The sequence below is a fragment of the Podarcis tiliguerta genome (assembly GCF_965153285.1).
Source record: "Podarcis tiliguerta genome assembly, chromosome: 6".
Classification (NCBI taxonomy): domain Eukaryota; kingdom Metazoa; phylum Chordata; class Lepidosauria; order Squamata; family Lacertidae; genus Podarcis; species Podarcis tiliguerta.
In genome coordinates, this window is record NC_139539.1 from 79059306 (window position 1) to 79078482 (window position 19177).

General features: G+C 43.6%; 1 protein-coding gene across 1 annotated transcript in view; it reads right to left on the bottom strand.

The window, feature by feature from the left end:
- The window catches only part of PTPRC (protein tyrosine phosphatase receptor type C), an 84307-nt gene extending 65130 nt beyond the window's left edge, over positions 1-19177 (bottom strand). Inside the window, 2 exon segments of the mRNA XM_083445433.1 lie at positions 18830-18948; positions 19035-19177. Coding sequence (XP_083301559.1) covers positions 18830-18893 — 64 coding nt within the window. The 5' untranslated portion in view covers positions 18894-18948; positions 19035-19177.

Sequence of the window (19177 nt, forward strand, 5' to 3'; positions counted from 1 at the left end):
ACTGTCCTATTGTTATGCAAATGAAGGGGGAAGGAGCACCATCACCTTCCCCCCAGGTGAGAGTAGTCCAGTAAAGGATTCCGGGGGCCCTGGCCTTGTCCTAAGCCTTGGGAGGTGTGGGCCCACGGCATGCCCCCACGCGGTGACGCCCGAGGGAGGACCTAGTTGACGTGCCTCAGCAGGACCCCTCCCTCTGGTGATTAACCCTTCCAGCCTCTAGCCGGTTAGTAGTTAGGACCAGTGCCTAAGCCAATACCGCTCAATTCCTGTAATCAATAAAGTTGTGGCCTAATTCGACCCATTAACCTGAATTATGGTGTCCTGTGTCTTTATTTCCTCGGGGGGGGGGGGGGAACTCGCCATGCAAGGTGGTCTTTCCGATATTTTGGGCTTAATTTATTTAGGCTTTAAACCCTAGTGTGAACTAGATGTTAGGGAGAAGGGTTCTAGGAAGATATCGGGGGGGGGGGACTATGCTAATTAGGACCAGGGAAACGAAGCGAGCAGTCGTGGACAACGGAGCATTGTCACATAGGCCAGATTACAGAAATACAGGTGTTCTTTTCCTGACAAACGTATGGCAAGTTGAAAAGCTAAAACCGATAGTGATGATAAGAAAGATGGAGTCAATCCAAGCCATTCAGCTAAGTAGTGTAGATACAGTAGTTTTCTAAGGTCAGCACTGCTTTGGAATGTTATGTAAAGCCCCCCACACCCTTGCACATTGTGCTTTCTCGATGTGGTTGAGGTGAAGGGTCTGGGAAGATCAGTCAGGCATGGGATGCAAAATGTTAAGTATGCCTCCTGTAAAAATAGATAGATAACACCCTTGTATCCCATCAATGACTAGACACAACTGATGGAGGCAGGCTGCTGCATCCACACTATGTCACTGAAAGCACATTTCCCCTCAAGGAATCCTGGGAACTCCAGGTTACGTTTCTCTGGGAAGCTAAAATCCTCAGCACCATTACCAAATGACATTTCCCATGATTCTTTGGGAGTGGGTGGAGATGTGCTTTGAAAGCATGGGGTGAATATAGCCAATATGACAATTGTCAAAGAAACATATGTTATCTTGAAGAATCATTTCTGAAAGTGCTCTGCTCATGGAAACAGAAGTGAGAGTACATCTGTGGGAGTTCTAGGCAGCATACGCGCCATCCATTTAAATCACATTCTCCCCTCCAAAACAAGAATAATGGGAGCAGTAGTTTGTTAAGGGTGCTGGGAATTGTAGTACTGTGAGGGGCAAACTACTTGAACCAGGATTCTGTGATTTAAATGTGCTTTGAATGACATAAGTCACTTCTCCATCTGATCCTTGTACATGATAGTGATCAAATATTATAACATTGATTTTTAAAAAATATTTGCTTATAAAAAGCAACACTGCAATATCTTATCATAGAATTATAAAGCTTTATTTTCTGTATTGCTTAATTTTTGCTGGCACTATATAGATAAATTTATTCACTTATCTATTTATTTTTGGATTGATTAGATCTATACCTGGGCAGATAATGAAGATTCTCCCTTGCATGGACTAGATGACCCCGGGGTCCCTTTTAACTGTACAATTCTGTGATTCTATTATATACTGTACAATAGAGCATATACTGAATCACTACCAGAGCAATCTTGAAGTCAACAATTAATCATGAAAAGAAGACAAATGGAGCTTCAGCATTTTTATTCCTTTTCTTTATTGTTTAAGAATAAAGACCTCCTGACTCTTGTAGCACTGTCTGTATCGATGTAAATGAATTTCCTGATTCTAATGCAAAGTTCCAGTGGGTTTGATATGTCCTCTGCTGCACTCAAAAGGGATGTCTGGGCCATTTTTCATTACTCAGTAAAACTGCCAACTTCTGTACCTTGAAAACAACACAATGTACATACCTCGTATAAATTCATGAAACAAGAACCATTCCTCATTAGACTGTGTGACTGGTTGACCTGAATGTCCAAAACACTCCTTTTTCCTACAAAGCCACTCCGTCTTTCCTATTGTCCATTTCAATATAAAATCATTAGATCCCCACTGCCTTGCACATATATGCTAAATCCCATTTCCTTATTTAAAATGTTGACACATTGTGGAGTCTATTGTGCCATGACTCTCTGTCAGGACAGCAGCACTTCTCCTTCTGCGGTGCTCATCTCAAATAGCCTGAGAAGTTTACAGGAAGTGCATTAAAGGACTCTGAAGCTGGGAAGCCCACAAAGAATGACCTCATCCGAGCTCAGCAGATACTCAGCAAGTCTAAAACCACAAAGGCCTAACCTTATGGAGGCTGAGCTGGACTCAAATATGTCTTGATGCACTTACAGTCAGTTAAGACTTAACCAGCTCGAAACAACCAAGTGCGATCTATGCAATCAGTAGGCTGAGAAAAGCAAAGGAAGAAACTAAAAGACCTAGAGCTCAGAGGAAGCTATGAAGCTGTGAGTCTCCTGTGATACTATAATTAACTGCCTGGTAGCAACTTGCCCTTGGAGGAACTGAGATTACCAAACCAATCATGTGATAAGTATAGAGGGAATGCAGTTTCTCAGCAGTTGCAATAATGGGTGGCTCCACCACACTTGCTGGCTGTACAAAATTGCCTCCAATGATCACACAAAGTACAGGGTTTTCTGGCTATGAGACATTATTTGATTATGCCCTCCTTGAGTCCGGGCATGCAAGTTGTTAGAGACGCAGCAGTCACACACCGTAACACCAGGTGTATTCAGGCCCTGCTGAACTAGCGACGGAGGAGAAATTTCATTCAGGTGAATCTGCCAAATCTGCGCTTTTTGAAACAGTTTGTGAACCAAAGCACAGCCATGCCTTGAAATTTGTACTTCTCCGAATTTGGCAGTGTGCTTCTCCAGCCGAGCCGTTGTGCATAAAAATGCATATATTTGTGAAAATAGCTGCATACAAAAGTGTTTTTATGAGGAGAAATTAGCTGGTGAATTTTCACGGGGATTTTTTTTTAACCCACTAATTGTTACAGAATGTGAGGAACTGAAATTATGACTGAGAAAATGTGAAATTTGGGGGACCAAAACTGACGGATTAGTGCACCCCACGGGAGCATCAGGGACTGAGCATCCTGGACAAAACACATGAGGATTGTTGGGGAAGGTTTGCAGGCATATCCCTAGCTTCCATCCACTAGATGCTGGTACCTAAAGACAGCTTTACACACAGTTTGGCCTAGTTCTCCATATCCCCACATATGGCTGGGTGGAAAGGAAAATCTAAAGAGACAGTCACTGGTCTCTTCTGGCATACTCCATCCAAAATGACTGTCTATTCCTTGCTTTCTATGGCCCCTTTGGACATTATCCATGCCATGCTAATCCTACGCTGAAACCAAAGGGAACAATTTTCAAATTTTGGTTTTTCAAGTGGGCTCTTGCTTCTTACAAAAGATCAGACCAAACTTGGAAGAGCCCTAAACAGAGAGCATGACACCATATCCTTCTGTGCTTCAATTTATTGACGACCCAACCAATCTCCTTCCCTCTAATTACTTCAAAACACACTTCACTACTGAGGTCCATCAAAATACAAACACCCAGAAACAGCATAATTAATATCTGTGTTCTTCTTCCAAACCCATCTTGGTAGGAGCAAATTGTGTTCCCAGCATAAATTTCCCTAATAACATTTTGCTTTGTGATCCATCTAGTTCATTTAATGAACTTTAGTTGCTATAGGTAATACAGAACGTGGCTTTGATCGGCTGCCCTTCTCTCCTCACCTACCAGTTCTTCGGATGTTAGTTTGGTTTTTTTCCTTTCCCCTCCACCATTTGTCAAATAAAGCATATTTCAAAGGCGATTTTAAAAATTGCTCTGCAGAATCTTTTTGTGAGAGTTTTTTTTGGGTTTTTTTTTTGAAAAAGAGAAGAATTCATGCCCCCTACATACAATAAAAGATATGGCTGACGCTAATAACTTTCTCTGTAGAGTTGTGAATGAGGAGCAAAAGGATTATAAGTCTTTGAATCTACAAAATAGAAGCCAAGCAAGCATTCCAACCGAGGACATGTTGACACAGAGGGAATAATGGCAACCACAGAACATTGAAAGAGGGAATTATCAAAAGGAAAGCTAGAAAATAGCTCCTTTTTCAGTATAACATTATGTACATTGTGGACTGGTCTGAAACACTCACAGCTAGTTTTTTTTTATATTAAAAAAAAATCCTGATACCCGGGGCTGCAATTGGCTTTTATTTCAAAGACTGGAGGAAATGTCTGAAAATAGATAAATGGTTTAGCAGTTCTTGAAAGACCAGCAAGCATGACCTGTTTGCAAGGGTTCTGTTTTATTGATATATGCAGTTGGAACTCAGCAGACGGCACCTCTCGCTAGAAATTTATTATCCAGCTGTGCTTTCCCGTTTGTACCTTATGACCGCCTTTTCTCTTGGACTCAGAAAACCCCTTTAAAGTTAATAAACAGGATGATTTTTTAAAATGATATGGAAATCTGCGAGAGACACAGGAAATCTGTCTGCATCTCCCCAACGCCACACTGCCCTCCTCCACATTTGCAAACAGTGTTGGTTTTTTCCTGGGGGGGACGCAGGGGTACGCATACCCCTAAACATTTTGCTAATCTTTGTACTTTTGTTCATTTACTGTATTTATTTTTCCCAATTTGAAATATAAAATGGTGGGGTTTTTTATTGACTTAAGAAAATTATACAGACAGCAAAAAACAGACAGCCTAAATTAACATTGCCTTCTACCAATAAGAAATAATAATAACTATTACAATAATGAAAATACTAAAAATACATTCACTTTCCCTTTTGAACTTCTATTCTGGTTACAATAAATTACTATTCAATAAGAATCTATTATATCCTTTGCTGTACCATATATTATTTTATTTCCCAAATTCAACCTAACCCTCCCCTCCTCTTGAGCCAAAATGAGAGTACCCCTAAACGTGTTTTAAAGAAAAAAAGCACTAGTTGCACATATAAAATTCCTAAAGTCAGAAAGGGCGGCTTTCCCATCATTTAATATCTGTATCTATATAGATATATACACATATACTCACACCTTCTAGCAATTCCATATTTTGCTATTCCTGAGTTTTGCACCACTGCACAAAGACGTGTGACTTTGGCGTTGAAATTTGTATATTAAAAATTCCAGCCATATGCTAATTCCCCTTATTTAAGGGAAGCAAAATGGCTGAAAGTCAAATAATTCTGCTGCACACCAGAGGCAAATGCAGTAAATGCAGCTCTTACCATCATAAACCCTGACAATGGTGGAGATAAGAAGGGCATTTGGTTTACTCCTTGTGATGTCATCGGGTGGTTAAGTCTGTAATCCTGTGCCCATGTACATGGGAGTAAACCCCATTGAACTGAATGGGACTCACTGGGTGAGAAGGCATGTGGAGGATTCTGCTGTAATAAAAAATGGGTGTTGGAAGTGCAAAACTTAAGCAGTGTGTACTACTTATATCAGCATCTTAAAAAGCAGAGACATCACCTTGCCAACAAAGGTCCGTATAGTTAAAGCCATGGTTTTCCCAGTAGTGATGTATGGAAGTGAGAGCTGGACCATAAAGAAGGCTGATCGCCGAAGAATTGATGCTTTTGAATTATGGTGCTGGAGGAGACTCTTGAGAGTCCCATGGACTGCAAGATCTTACACATCCATTCTGAAGGAAATCAGCCCTGAGTGTTCACTGGAAGGACAGATCCTGAAGCTGAGGCTCCAATACTTTGGCCACCTCATGAGAAGAGAAGACTCCCTGGACAAGACCCTGATGTTGGGAAAGATGGAGGGCACAAGGAGAAGGGGACGACAGAGGATGAGATGGTTGGATAGTGTTCTCGAAGCTACCAGCATGAGTTTGACCAAACTGCGGGTGGCAGTGGAAGACAGGAGTGCCTGGCGTGCTCTGGTCCATGGGGTCACGAAGAGTCGGACACAACTAAACGACTAAACAACAACAACAACTACTACTTGTATATATTCTGTTCAAGTGTGTGTGTATGCGCGCGCATGTTAACCATAAGATGGAACATTTCAGACATTTCAGCCTGTGCACCACAACCAAATTAAAGGAGGGGGCCACCAGGGAAGGAGCCAGACCACCAAGGAAACCTTTTAACATCCCTAGACCAGAGCAGGTATCATGCAGGGCCCCACAAATTCTAGAGGAACTGAAAGCCAGCCATTGACTCTAGGGGTTAGTCAGGCTCAGCCAACAGCAGCCAATGAAGTGGCATGGATGCAGCCCAATTGCTTTCCAAGACACTGGGTTGCTGGAGCTTACCAAGAGGGCATGGGGAGGGGCAAGGAAGGTGATGGACTCTCCTTCATTGGAGGTTTTTAGGCAGGGGCGGGATGGCCACCTGTCATGGATGCTTTTGTTGAGATTCCTGCATTGGACTAGATGAGCCTCAGGGTCTCTTCCAGCTCTACAATTCTGTTATTCTATGAGGAGCTTTGCCCAGTGCAGTGCATGTCAGCTGAGCCAATCCAATGCTCCCGCTTTCAGCTTTCTCTCTTCATGCTCCACAGAGGCAAAGTGTTGGGTATCTCAGTGATGCACCTATGGATCAGGAGGTGAGATACCAAGAGCAGAGGTGGCAGCAGTGTGTTAGTTACAACTGCTCCCCTCTAGTGCCTGATGCTGAATTGCATTACAATACACAGCCTGACAGGGACGCGAGTGGCTCTGTGGGTTAAACCACTGAGCCAAGGACTTGCCGATCAGAAGGTCAGCGGTTCGAATCCCCGCGACGGGGTGAACTCCCATTGTTTGGTCCCTGCTCCTGCCAACCTAGCAGTTTGGAAGCACGTCAAAGTGCAAGTAGATAAATAGGTACTGCTCCGGTGGGAAGGTAAACGGCGTTTCCGTGCGCTGCTCTGGTTCGCCAAAGCGGCTTAGTCATGCTGGCCACATGACCCAGAAGCTGTACACCGGCTCCCTCGGCCAATAAAGTGAGATGAGCACCGCAACCCCAGATTCGGCCACGACTGGACCTAATGGTCAGGGGTCCCTTTACCCTTTACTTTACACACCCCGACACCATTTTGAAAGATCACTTTCTTCCTTCTGCTTTTGAAAAATACATTCTTTTGGTGGAATCTGCTAGAAATATTAGTCAGAACTACATTCCCGGTCACTATTAGTGGCTATATTTGTGGCCCTCTGATCATGAGGTACTGTTTTGCTGTATTTGTGGCCCTCAGATTATTCCTGATGTCTGTTTTACTCAGCATCCTGAACAATGAAGTTTCTTTCCCACTATTTCCTGTGGGACAAATGGCCTCATCTTCTCCCTGACATAGCTCTTGTTCTCTGGTTCTCTTTCCCCCTTATTCTCTCTTGTTCTCTCTCTCACACACACACACTTTACAGAAACTAGGTATGATATATAAATATTATTGCACCAGGCTCTATAGCTGCTTCAATAGTTCTCAAGTATGCAAGCCATGAAACACAGCAAAGGGGAAGGAAATTATGCTCGACTTCCGTTTCTTCACACACACTGCTCTTGCATCCCCCTTACCAAGGTAACCACCAATGTGGCTCGAAGGACTCTTCATCCTTTTACTGTAAACGTTCAAAAGTTCAGATCCTGATTTTCGGCTTTCCATTGGCATCTGAGTGGCCATTGTGAGAACTGGCTTTCAGACTAGATGGGTTCTTGGACCGACCCAGCAGGCTCATACCATATTCTTATTTGAGGCCATGCCCTACTCACCCCCCTTGCCAGCCCCCTCCACCTTCCCCCTATTTACCCTCAAGTGTTTCCCCTTCCCACCCTGTGTGACAGCTAAGCTCGCTTTTCACCTCCCCAAGCCCATTTCCGAAGCCTCTTCTCTCGTCTATTCTACAGCCATGTTTTCGCTTTCAAGCCCGTGCCCGTGCCTCTGACTCACCTTCCACACAAACCACCCTCATGGAAACCTACATGTTCCTCCTCTCACAGATTGCAACTGCTAAGCAACGGTTTCACCTTCTGTCCAGTTGTCAAGCCACCATCCCCTCCTGTTCTTCAGATCCTTTCGTGCCCCTGGTTTCCCTCTTCAACCCCCATCCCAGTGCCTCCTGCTTCCTCCTTTTCCACAACCCCCTTTGCACTCACATTTTCACCTTCGCTCCTTCCCTCCCCCTCCGCCTGCTTTCAGCTGTCCCTTGTGCACAGACCACCTGGTTTCCATGCCTTTTCAGCTCTCCTATTCTTCAGCCCCCTTTGCACACACACACACACACACACCATGCTGATGTATGCAACATCATTTAAGATGAATACACTTTTGAGAGAAAGCATGGCAGTTGGCTTGTTCAGTTAGAGAAGGTGGAGTTCAATTAATGGACATGGTGCACGTATGTGTGCTTAGTTGTTAACAAAACATCTCTTCTAAATTACTACACTGAAGCTAGAACTTCGGGTTGAATACAAAACATGGTAACAGGAATTAAATACATTCTGGGAAGGCACTATGGACTATTTGGGGGCTCTTATCTCTCACACATGAGGCAGCTGCAGAATGAAAGGGAAAAGTTTAAAACAGTCATTTCAGTGTGCCCCCTTTCTTGCTGTACTCAAACAAGAACAGAAGTGTGAATAAGGTGAGAAGAGAGTAATACAGAGACAAAAATTGTGGCTTTAAACACCTTAAAGGTTTGAGATAAGCAGGGGTGGAGAGACAGCGAGGAACTGTTTTTTAAAAAACAAAACACAAACCAGTTTTAACAAGGAGAAAAGCAGAGATGGGTACAATGGGACTGGCAAACGATCAGTGTGTATTCTGCTGTATGTGTGTGAGTGCGAGTGTGTGTACATGAGATATACAGAGGTATCTCACCTCCTCAATTAACTCCCTTTCCTCCATCCACACAGTGCATAGAGCTCTATGGCTGCTTCAATAGTTCTCAAGTATGCAGGCTTTTCCCAGTTCCCCTCTCACTGTATTTGGCAATTGTCACTTCTTCCCATGTCAGCCCCTGCTCATTCTCTGCTCCAGCCTCTGACATTGTTTCAAATCACCACTTTTAAAATAGTAATTCATTTATAGTAGTAATTATTATAAATGTTTTCACCCACTCTGTTTAACCAACCCTCCCCTCATCCAAGAAAGCAAAATAGAAGGAAAGAACACAGGGCAGAATAAGTTCAGAGAGTGAGCAACTAATCTTGATTGCATTTGATTCACTTTAATTTCCAAAAAGAATTGTGGATTGACAATAAATCTCTGGCACGACCTGAAATATCTTTGATGAGGCCCAGGGAGATGTAGAATTTGTTTTACTTTCATTCAAGGATTCTGGAGATATTATCCACATTTACGCATGGATTTGGGGTGTTCTAGTACCCCGAAGTCCAGCCCAGAATGACCTCCACCAGCTTATACTGTATTCTTCTTCAATCTTCTTGGTGAATTAGAGAGTGGTGTTTGGCTCCACGAAAAATGGAAACTTTTTTCACCCCACGTAAGGGAATGTGGCACATTATTTACATAACGAAAGAAACTGGTCTGACCATGGTGTAAATTCCTCCCCTTCTGGGGACTTTAATCTTAACAGCTATAAATTCGGAGAGGTGGATGGGATTGGTTGATGCATTAAAAAAGAAAGAGAGAGGGGTTCACGAGTCTTAGCAGAACATACAAAAAGCCCTGCTGGATCAAGCCAAGGACAGATCTGGTCTAGCATCCGGTTCCCACAATGCCAAGAAGACACTTCTGAGAAGCCAGTAAGCAGGACCTCAGTGCAGAACCTCTTTCCCTACTTCTGATTCTTGGCAGCAGAGTCTTAGACAGAGGCCTGCTGCTTTGGACAGTGGAAGAAGAATGTGGTTATCATGACCAGTGGCCATTGAAAGCCTTATCGTCCATGAATTTGTCCAATCCTTGCTTAAAGATAAAGTTGGTGGTCAGTGCTACATCTTGGACTCCACAGTGTGAAGAACAGGCACAGCCTCACTGGTGCACCTCAACCATAACAACACTCTATCTGTGCAGCACCCACAAGATTCTGCAACTGTGTAGCATTTTCCTTCTTTTTTTAAGGGGTTAATGGGTCTCAGCAGAATACCTCGGGTTAAGTACTTAATTCGTTCCCGAGGTCCGTTCTTAACCTGAAACTGTTCTTAACCTGAAACACCACTTTAGCTAATGGGGCCTCCTGCTGCTGCCACACCGCCGGAGCACGATTTCTGTTCTCATCCTGAAGCAAAGTTATTAACCTGAAGCACTATTTCTGGATTAGTGGAGTCTGTAACCTGAAGCGTATGTAACGTGAGGTACCACTCTACATGACCAACCCTTCAGTTATGCAAAAGCCACATTCCCACAACCAAAGGCAAAGCGACAAGACATCTACTGAACAAAACAAATTAGTGATCTGCTCAACGAAAGTTTATCTACTTAACTAAGTAAACAGGATGCGGAACATCCTTTATTATATAATGAACGTGTCTAAGTGTTAAAGAAATGAACAGTGCAGAAACAATGTATAAGTTCCGGGGGCAGGGAAGGGGCATGAACAATTTTACTTTCATATATGGGACTGGACAAATTGGGAGGTTCGGGAAGGAATCCAGACTACACACAGGATGACGAAGTATGGATTTGCTCATCACTAATTGTGCATAGTTAAGTGGCTATTAAAACTGGTGGATGGGCATGGAGGATGGCGAATGATCTAGCATTGTAGCTCGATGCCTACCTCTCTTCCCCAAACTTTCTGTTCATTTCCCCCTCACAGCTCTTCCCGCCACACACACACACACCTCCATAGTCCTAACTGTTCCATCTATTCAAGGCACATCTTCTCAAACCTCACCTTCTGGATGCAGCTTCTAGAGCTGCGAACATGCTGGGTCCACCTTGCCACTTTTGGGAAAGGGTTACAATGCTAGACCACACAGTGGCCAGGAAGCCTTCATTCTCCCCTCCCGAGAGAGAGAGAGCAAAGGAAGGAGGAGAGTACAGAAACAAGAGAATGCCATGCATTCACACTTAGGTTCCTACTTAGGTTTGCAGCCTACATCAGGGAGATTCCTTAAAGGATCATTAAAGTGTTTGTGAATGTAGGCATGCTTTTGGTGTTACTTTCCATCTCTGGAAACAGTTGTGTCAAGCCCTTTTCTAAAAATAAAACCAATTTTCCACAGCACCTTTGTATATTTTCCTTGTGGCTTTGTCAGGAAGAGAAAGTGAGGTAGCTGTCTTTGCCTTCTCCACTTCCGCCATATTTGTTGGGTTTGGAACACAGCGTGGAGAGAGAGAAATGCAATTGGACAAGGTGAAATGACTCAGTGAAGGGCACAATACTTCTTTACCTCCCTTCCCTTCCCCTGCATCACCTCTGCCACCCTAAGCACACAGAGCTTTGTGTGCTGTGTAGATGGAGGACAGAGAGTTATTTGAGGAAGTGAGATACCTCTGTAGGCCTCACTCGCGCACATACACAGATACACACTGATCATTTGCCAGTCCCATTGTGCTAAACCTGAAGCATATCAAAGTGTTTGAAGTGAGGTGCTGGCTGATATAGCTATATGTATACCAGCCCCTCCACGTGTCCCTATTTTCCAGGAACAGTTCTAGATATTTAGGAGCCATCCCAGTTTCTCATTTGATCCCAGAATGTCCTTTGATCCCTTAGGGTGTCTCTATTTCCATCGGAGAAATGTTAGAGGGGATGGAGTCATGCGATCCCCTGAACCAAGGAGATAAGTAACTATACAACCTTTAGAAGGCATCTGAAGGCAGCCCTGTATTGGGCCTTTTTTAAGGTTTAAGGTTTTATTATGTTTTTATATATGTCGGAAGCTGCCCACAGTGCCTGGGGCAACCCAGTCAGATGGGTGAGGTATAAGCAACAAAATTGTGATTATTATGGAATAGGAGGTCCCTGTGTTCATCGGTGAAATGCTGGAGAGTATGATATACATGGCGGTAAAGGGACCCCTGACCATTAGGTCCAGTCGTGACCGACTCTGGGGTTGTGGTGCTCATCTCGCTTTATTGGCCGAGGGAGCCGGCGTACAGCTTCCAGGTCATGTGGCCAGCATGACTAAGCCGCTTCTGGCGAACCAGAGCAGCACACAGAAACGCTGTTTACCTTCCCGCCGGAGCAGTACCTATTCATCTACTTGCACTTTGATGTGCTTTTGAACTGCTAGGTGAACAGAAGCAGGGACCAAGCAACGGGAGCTCACCCTGTCACGGGGATTCGAACCACCGACCTTCTGATCGGCAAGTGGTTTAACCCACAGCGTCACCCACGTGTTTGCAAATGTCCTCTTGATATACCCACCCTAATTTGTTGGCAGAGTTGTTGGCAGCACCCTTTCACCAAAGCTCTCCAAGGAGAGGAGGAATTTTCCAACGGCTTATTCCCCCCACTTTCTTCTTCCTTTGCTGCTGCTTCAATTGGCAACAGCAGCGACATTTTGGGCGGCCTAGTCTACCATTGTGCATTTTTTCCAAGGCCCCTGATCTCACGTTGCTCTGAGGCTTGGTGAGGGGTGGTGAGCTGGGAAATGGCAGCTGCCACAAAACAAATGGTGGAAAATACCTCGAGAAAATTGGCAGATGGAAGAGTAGAAGTATCTCTTTTTCTTCTATTTCTACTTGTCTGCTTTTTCTTCTTATTTAGTTTTTGATATTTTTAATTAATGTTCAATAATATTACTTGTACGTATGATTTGAGTGGCATGATATGAAGGTACAGAGAGAAGACTGATAGAAGATATCTGTGTGAGAGACAAAATAGAGTGGTATGTCTCAGGGTATGAGGCTGAGAAAGATGGGAGCTGTCCCAGGTGGGAGCTAGGAAGATGGGGATCTCAGTGAATTGAAGATTAAGATAGGAGGCTGATAGAATATAAAATTGTGTGTTTGTGTAGGTGCGTTTCTTTTTTTCCTTCCCTGCCCCACTCTCTCTTCGTTTTATTATTTCCCTCTCTTTAGATATTACCTTTGTTTGGGTTTTTATTGTATTATATGTTGGAAACCTTTAATAAAATTGAGTTTAAAAAGAGAAAATACTGCAAAACGGACTTCTTTTTTCTAGTTGGGGAAGTGGGAGGAGGGAGATAAATCTCAGAATTTTTCTCAGGGCAGAGTCGGGGGATTGAGCTCAGCACTAATATATGATTTAGCTGAGTAATTTAGCCTGCAGTCCTAACCCCTCTTCTCTGGATGAGCTTCTACAGAATTCAGTAGGGCAATCCTCTTAGTAGACCTAGTTAGGATTGAGCTGTACATCTGCAATCCTATGCACACTGGGCTGGGAATAAGCCCTTGTGAGCGCTGTCGTGTTTACTTCTGAGTAAACACACATAGGGTTCTGCCGTGCCAATAATTTCACACACAAGCCTCTTTTACATGAAGCTGTCTGACTGCCTGGGAAGAGGTACGAAGGGCGTTATTTTTAGAGAATAAAACACACACACAGTCCCTGAAAAAAAGGCAGGTTGACCTGCTTAAGAACAAGCACACTAGGTAAAAATATCCCCTTCAAAAAAGGACTGGTAACAAAGGGGGAAAGTTACCTTCTTATCTGCTTCACAGTTGTGAAATAATGTAATGCTCTTTCAGCGCCGCAACATTTCCTAAATCTTGGTAACTCTTAGGATTTCTATAGCAACAATTAGTTAGGATAGCACATGCCCCAGGCATCTACCTCATGCAGGCAAAGGAGATGAAAATCTGTCTTTTGAAGAAAACTATTGTCGCACACTCTCCCTTCCAGCCCCCTTCTATGCCTTCTCTGTTAGACATTGCATAAAGTAACAAAAGAGGTGAGTTGCCGAGACAGAACCTAGCCTACTCTTTCTAAAGAAAGGAGAACAGCAGTCAACTGTAGGAAGTCAGTTATAAAAATGAAGAACAGCCACAAAAAAAATTCACAAGAAAAGAATCCTGTTCTTTAGCAGCTTGGTGTGTGTTTTTTATCATATGCAAGAGTTACCTACCATTTGCCTCTATTTATTGCTCTTTTAATTTTTAAAAAAGGGAGGAAATGTATGCGCATAAATCGAAGTGAGCACCCTAACTGAGAATGGGCATCCTAAGTCTGAACTTCCATTTTGCATAAATGCTCAGAGGAATAAATACCGAGTATGAAAACGGTGACAAACCATTCCCCCCCCCCCCCACATTTGGTCTTTACACTATTGGGGATTTAAAAAATAAAATAAAAATGAGAACCTTTGTTTTAAATGGATGCTGGTTCAGAGACCGCTGTAAGATTTGACAGAGACGCAACATTTTAAAACCCAGAAAATCTAAAACATACTGCGACTGACAGCTTCGGAAAGATAAAGCATTCTTTCTTTGTTGATAAAGGGAAAGCTGTTGCTCTGTATAGTCATGAGCACAAATGGCAGAACCTCTTTAGTGTCTGTATGTTTTTAATATGCATATGAAGCAAAAAAACACTAAATTCCACTGTGTTTGGCAGTAGCTGCTGGACAGAACTGGGCAAAGTCTTTTCCCCATAATGTTAACTTTGGGGGCAGAGGGTAGACACGGACTTACTTACCGGGGAGAATCAATAGGCAGAAATGCCGTGCTTAACCCTTCCTCTCCCTTGCAAACTGCCTTTCCCCCCACAGCTAAGCTTCAAAACTGGAAGTGAACCACACTGGGGTGGGTGAGTAGGTGGGGGAAACCAGATTCAGGAAAACCAGCAGATTGTTTGCATTCTGTGCCCACTCACTGTCACTTCCCTACAAGTTGCCTTCTTGAGTTTCATTATATTAGCAAAATGCAGAATCAGGCCCATGTGTACTAATTTCCACCAGTGTTTATTGTAATCTCAGACTTAGAATTAATAATAATAATAATAATAATAATAATAATAATAATAATAATATCTTTATTGTCATTGCCCCCTTCGGGGACAACGAAATTACTTGGCTACTCCATAAAAACACTAATTAAAAAATATAGTAAAATACAGCAAAGGAGATTTGATGACTTTCAAAGTCCGGGCTTCCCATTCAGGGCCGAGATTGCTCTGGAGAAGAAGCTGTTCTTAAGGTAATTAGTTTCTGGGCCCTATTCAAACTGCTGGTTTTGACCTCTAAAGCCTTAGGTGGCTCAGGACCACGATACCTCAAGGATTGCCTCTTCCCATATGAAGCAAACCAGACCCTGTGATCATCATCTGAGGCCCTTCTTCATGTGCCTCCTCAGAGAGAGGTCCAGAGGGTGGCAACAGGAGAACGGGCCTTTTCTGCAGTGGCTCCCCATTTGCAGAATGCTCTCCCCAGGGAAGTTCAGCTGGCACCTTCACTATACAACTTTAGGCAAAAATGCTCCTCTTCAACCAGGCCTTGGGCTGATTAATATTCTATGTCTTTTTAATTGTGTTTGTGTGTGGGGGGGTGCTATTGGTTTGCTTTGTTTTTGCTCGTTTTTATTATGTAGTTCGTTTTGTATTTTTATGCTGCAAACCGTCCTGAGGTCTTCGGGTGAAGGGCGGTATATAAATTTATTTACTAATAATAATACATCTCTACTACTTCCCTGCCATATATTTTGTGGTAAGCTGTGCAGGTATTTCCTAAATATCGATATCTTTTGCCCCAGCAGAAATATCACAGTCCCTTCAGGTTAGGGGGGGGCAGGTGGCCTTCTAGATGTTGAGAGACTCTGAGGTCCAGCGCCGAGGGCCTTCTGGTGGTTCCCTCACTGCGATAAGTGAGGTTACAGGGAACTAGGCAGAGGGCCTTCTCGGTGGTGGCGCCCGCCCTGTGGAACGCCCTCCCAGCAGATGTCAAGGAAATAAGCAACTATCTGACTTTTAGAAGACATTTGAAGGCAGCCCTGTTTAAGGAAGTTTTAATGTTTTATTCTGTTTTTAATCTGTTGTGAGCCGCCCAGAGTGGTTGGGGAAACCCAGCCAGATGGGTGGGGTATAAATAACAAATGATGATGATGATGATGTCCCAGCCAACATAGTCAGTGATGCAGGGATGGTGGAAATTGTAGTCCAGCAACATCTGGACAACCATGAGTGGAAGAGAAAGCAATTTTGTCTCCCTTACTGGCCATTGGCTCACCAACTATGGAGGCTGAAGCATCCCCAAAGAATCACAACTCCACTGGGATTTCTGAAAGCGAAGAATAGTTTCGACATCCCCAATTATTGCAAGGCCCCTGTTGTCAAGACTAAACTATGCACTCAGCAGCAACCCTGGTCTGGAAACCTGGGCTACCATTTTTCTGCTGCAAAGCAGAGCACCGTTTCCAGGGGAGACACTTAATACGTACTCCCCCTCCCCCATTGCTTTCCTCTTGCAAGCCCATCCATCAGGTAGGCATCTCCGCAGCGAAAATTCCCCAGTGCATGTTTATTTACTTCTTCTGAATCACCCTGGGGTATTTTTGCATGGAAGACCTTAACCATCCATTAATAAAGTAGGCGAAAGAGACTGTTACTTGAACCTTGCAAATCATGACGACCTCCAACAGCTTTGCAGCAAAGAAGCAGTGCCCTGGGTTCCAGATCTCCGTTTACAAATAATTTGGTGCAGCGGAAAGGGACTAGGTAGCAAGTAATGTCGAGAGAGGTAGGGTGCATGGAGGAGCCCGAAAGGTGGGAAATAAGCAGCACAGGGAATATAAAGGGAGTGGGGGTTCTGTTTTGGAAAGGCACAAGGCGAAAGGTCATAAATGGAGAAAGAGGGTGCAAGACATGTCAATGACTACGAAGCTGATGACTGAATGAGGTTCCTTGAGCTCTGGGCAGCAGTACTGTTAGGACCCGACTTCAGGACAGAGGTAATCATAGCTTAGTGGAAAAGCACATCGTTCGTTAATTCATTCCAGAGGTCCGTTCTTAACCTGAAACTGTTCTTAACCTGAGGTACCACTTTAGCTAATGGGGCCTCCTGCTGCCGCCGCGCGATTTCTGTTCTCACCCTGAAGCAAAGTTCTTAACCCGAGGTACTATTTCTGGTTTAGCGGAGTCTGTAACCTGAAGCGTCTGTAACCCGAGGTACCACTGTACTGAGCTAGATGGATGAGTGGTTTGCCTTGGGATAAGGCAGCTTACTATGGTCCTAAGTCCAGGGCCCCACTCAGCAGAATAAGCAGGAGTCATCCTCCCGCCCCGACCGGCACACACATAAATGCAGAATGATTTTATTACCACCATCTGAAGCACACTGTCATCTAAAAAGGGGGGACATTAAAACAATTAAATCCAGGGACTCAAATTACCTAACTGGACCACTGGCTCTGGGAATCTGTAATTATATCCAATACCGCACACCTACAATCTGATAGTATCAGTTGAACACATTAAAAAAGAAACTTCGATGCAGTAGAGCTTGAAATTTGAGGAACTGAATACAGGATCTGAGATCAGGGAGTGGCTCAGAAGTTAATGGAGAAGTCCATTTTAAAGGGGAGGAGAGATAAACCCAGCTGTAATATCATTGCTTTAGAAAGTCTGAGAAAATGAAAAGAAGGTGTTTCCTTATGTAACGTTAAAGCGCAATCCTGTTGAGTCGTATGTATTATTTGAAAGAAGTGACTTGGTTCTGCAATCCTAAGCATTCTTTATAAAGTTGTCCCAGTTCTAAGCATTTTCAGACTTGAGTGCTAAATGCATCTATTTATTTTTTTAGATAAAAAACTATATATTGAGGCTGCAATCGTATACCCACACACCCGGGTGCAAATCTCATTTAACTCAGTGGGACTTCTGAAATGTGAAGCATTTCAGAATTTGCATCATGGGGAATCCTTGCTCGCCACGTTCAAAAGGAGTGTTGCCTTGATTCATTGTGACTATTTTCACAACGCAGACAACCCAAACTCCAAATGAAGAGGGACACTTAATATCACTACTTGGTTGACTACCCAAGATTCAGGATGGAGGGGAATCTGGCAATGAAAAACCAAACAGCGTGTTTGAGATTACCATTGCGCAGGTTATCTTAAAGCAGCCATTTTCCAATAGCTAACTCCTAACAAACTATTTCTGTGTTGAATTGTTAACCCAAGTAACTGCAGAGGATTCTGTGAACCTACTACAGGAGCTGTCACTAAGTGCTGGACAGACCTGAAGGTCTTGTATCAATTACTCCATCTCAACTGAGTGTGAGGCAGAAACTTCTTCCTACCCAGTGGTAATGATGACTACGTCACCATTCAGATAAATTAATTTGCTGTAACTGATATTCTTAAGATTCTGACACACCTCAGTCATCGTAGGCACTCAGACATATGAGATCCACAGACCTAAGACGTTAGACCCAATCCTTAGATCTTGTCAAGATGGGTTTAGGATAGTTCTTTATATAATTATAATAATAATAATAATAATAATAATAATAATAATAATAATAATAATAATAATAATAATTTATTATTTATACCCCACCCATCTGGCTGGGTTTCCCCAGCCACTCTGGGCGGCTTCCAACTGAATATTAAAAACAATACAGCATCAGGCATTAAAAACTTCCCTAAAGAGGGCTGCCTTCAGTTGTCTTTTAAAAGTAAAATAGTTGTTTATTGCCTTGACATCTGCTGGGAGGGTGTTCCACAGGGCAGGCGCCACTACCGAGAAGGCCCTCTGCCTGGTTCCCTGTAACCTTACTTCTCGCAATGAGGGTACCGCCAGAAGGCCCTCGGCGCTGGATCTCAGTGCCCGGGCTGAACGATGGGGGTGGAGACGCTCCTTCAGGTATACAGGACCAAGGCCGTTTAGGGCTTTAAAGGTCAGCACCAACACTTTGAATTGTGCTCGGAAACGTACTGGGAGCCACGTTTCCACGATAAGCAAAGTGAACAAACAAGTATCTGCCACCTACCTGAGTCCTGTCCATCCACAACGAGGGCCAAGCCAAACGCCAAGAGTTTAAGCCACAAAAACATGGTTACATCCAGGGCTCATGTGTATCCTCACAAAACAGCATGTGTGTGTCAGTCTCTGGAAAGCAAAATAATGGTTATCGCCCTGTGCAAAATGACTTGCCAAGGTCCAAATCAAATGTAGAATAGGCTATGCGCACGTACATTGCAATGCGTCCTTATCATTCAGGGAGCAGCTTCCTCTGAAACCCAGAGACTAAGCACACACACACACACACTTCACAGCAAAGTGATGTCACAGACAATTTTTGCCGACTTCTCTAAAACCACTCTTCTCTCTTTTTCTC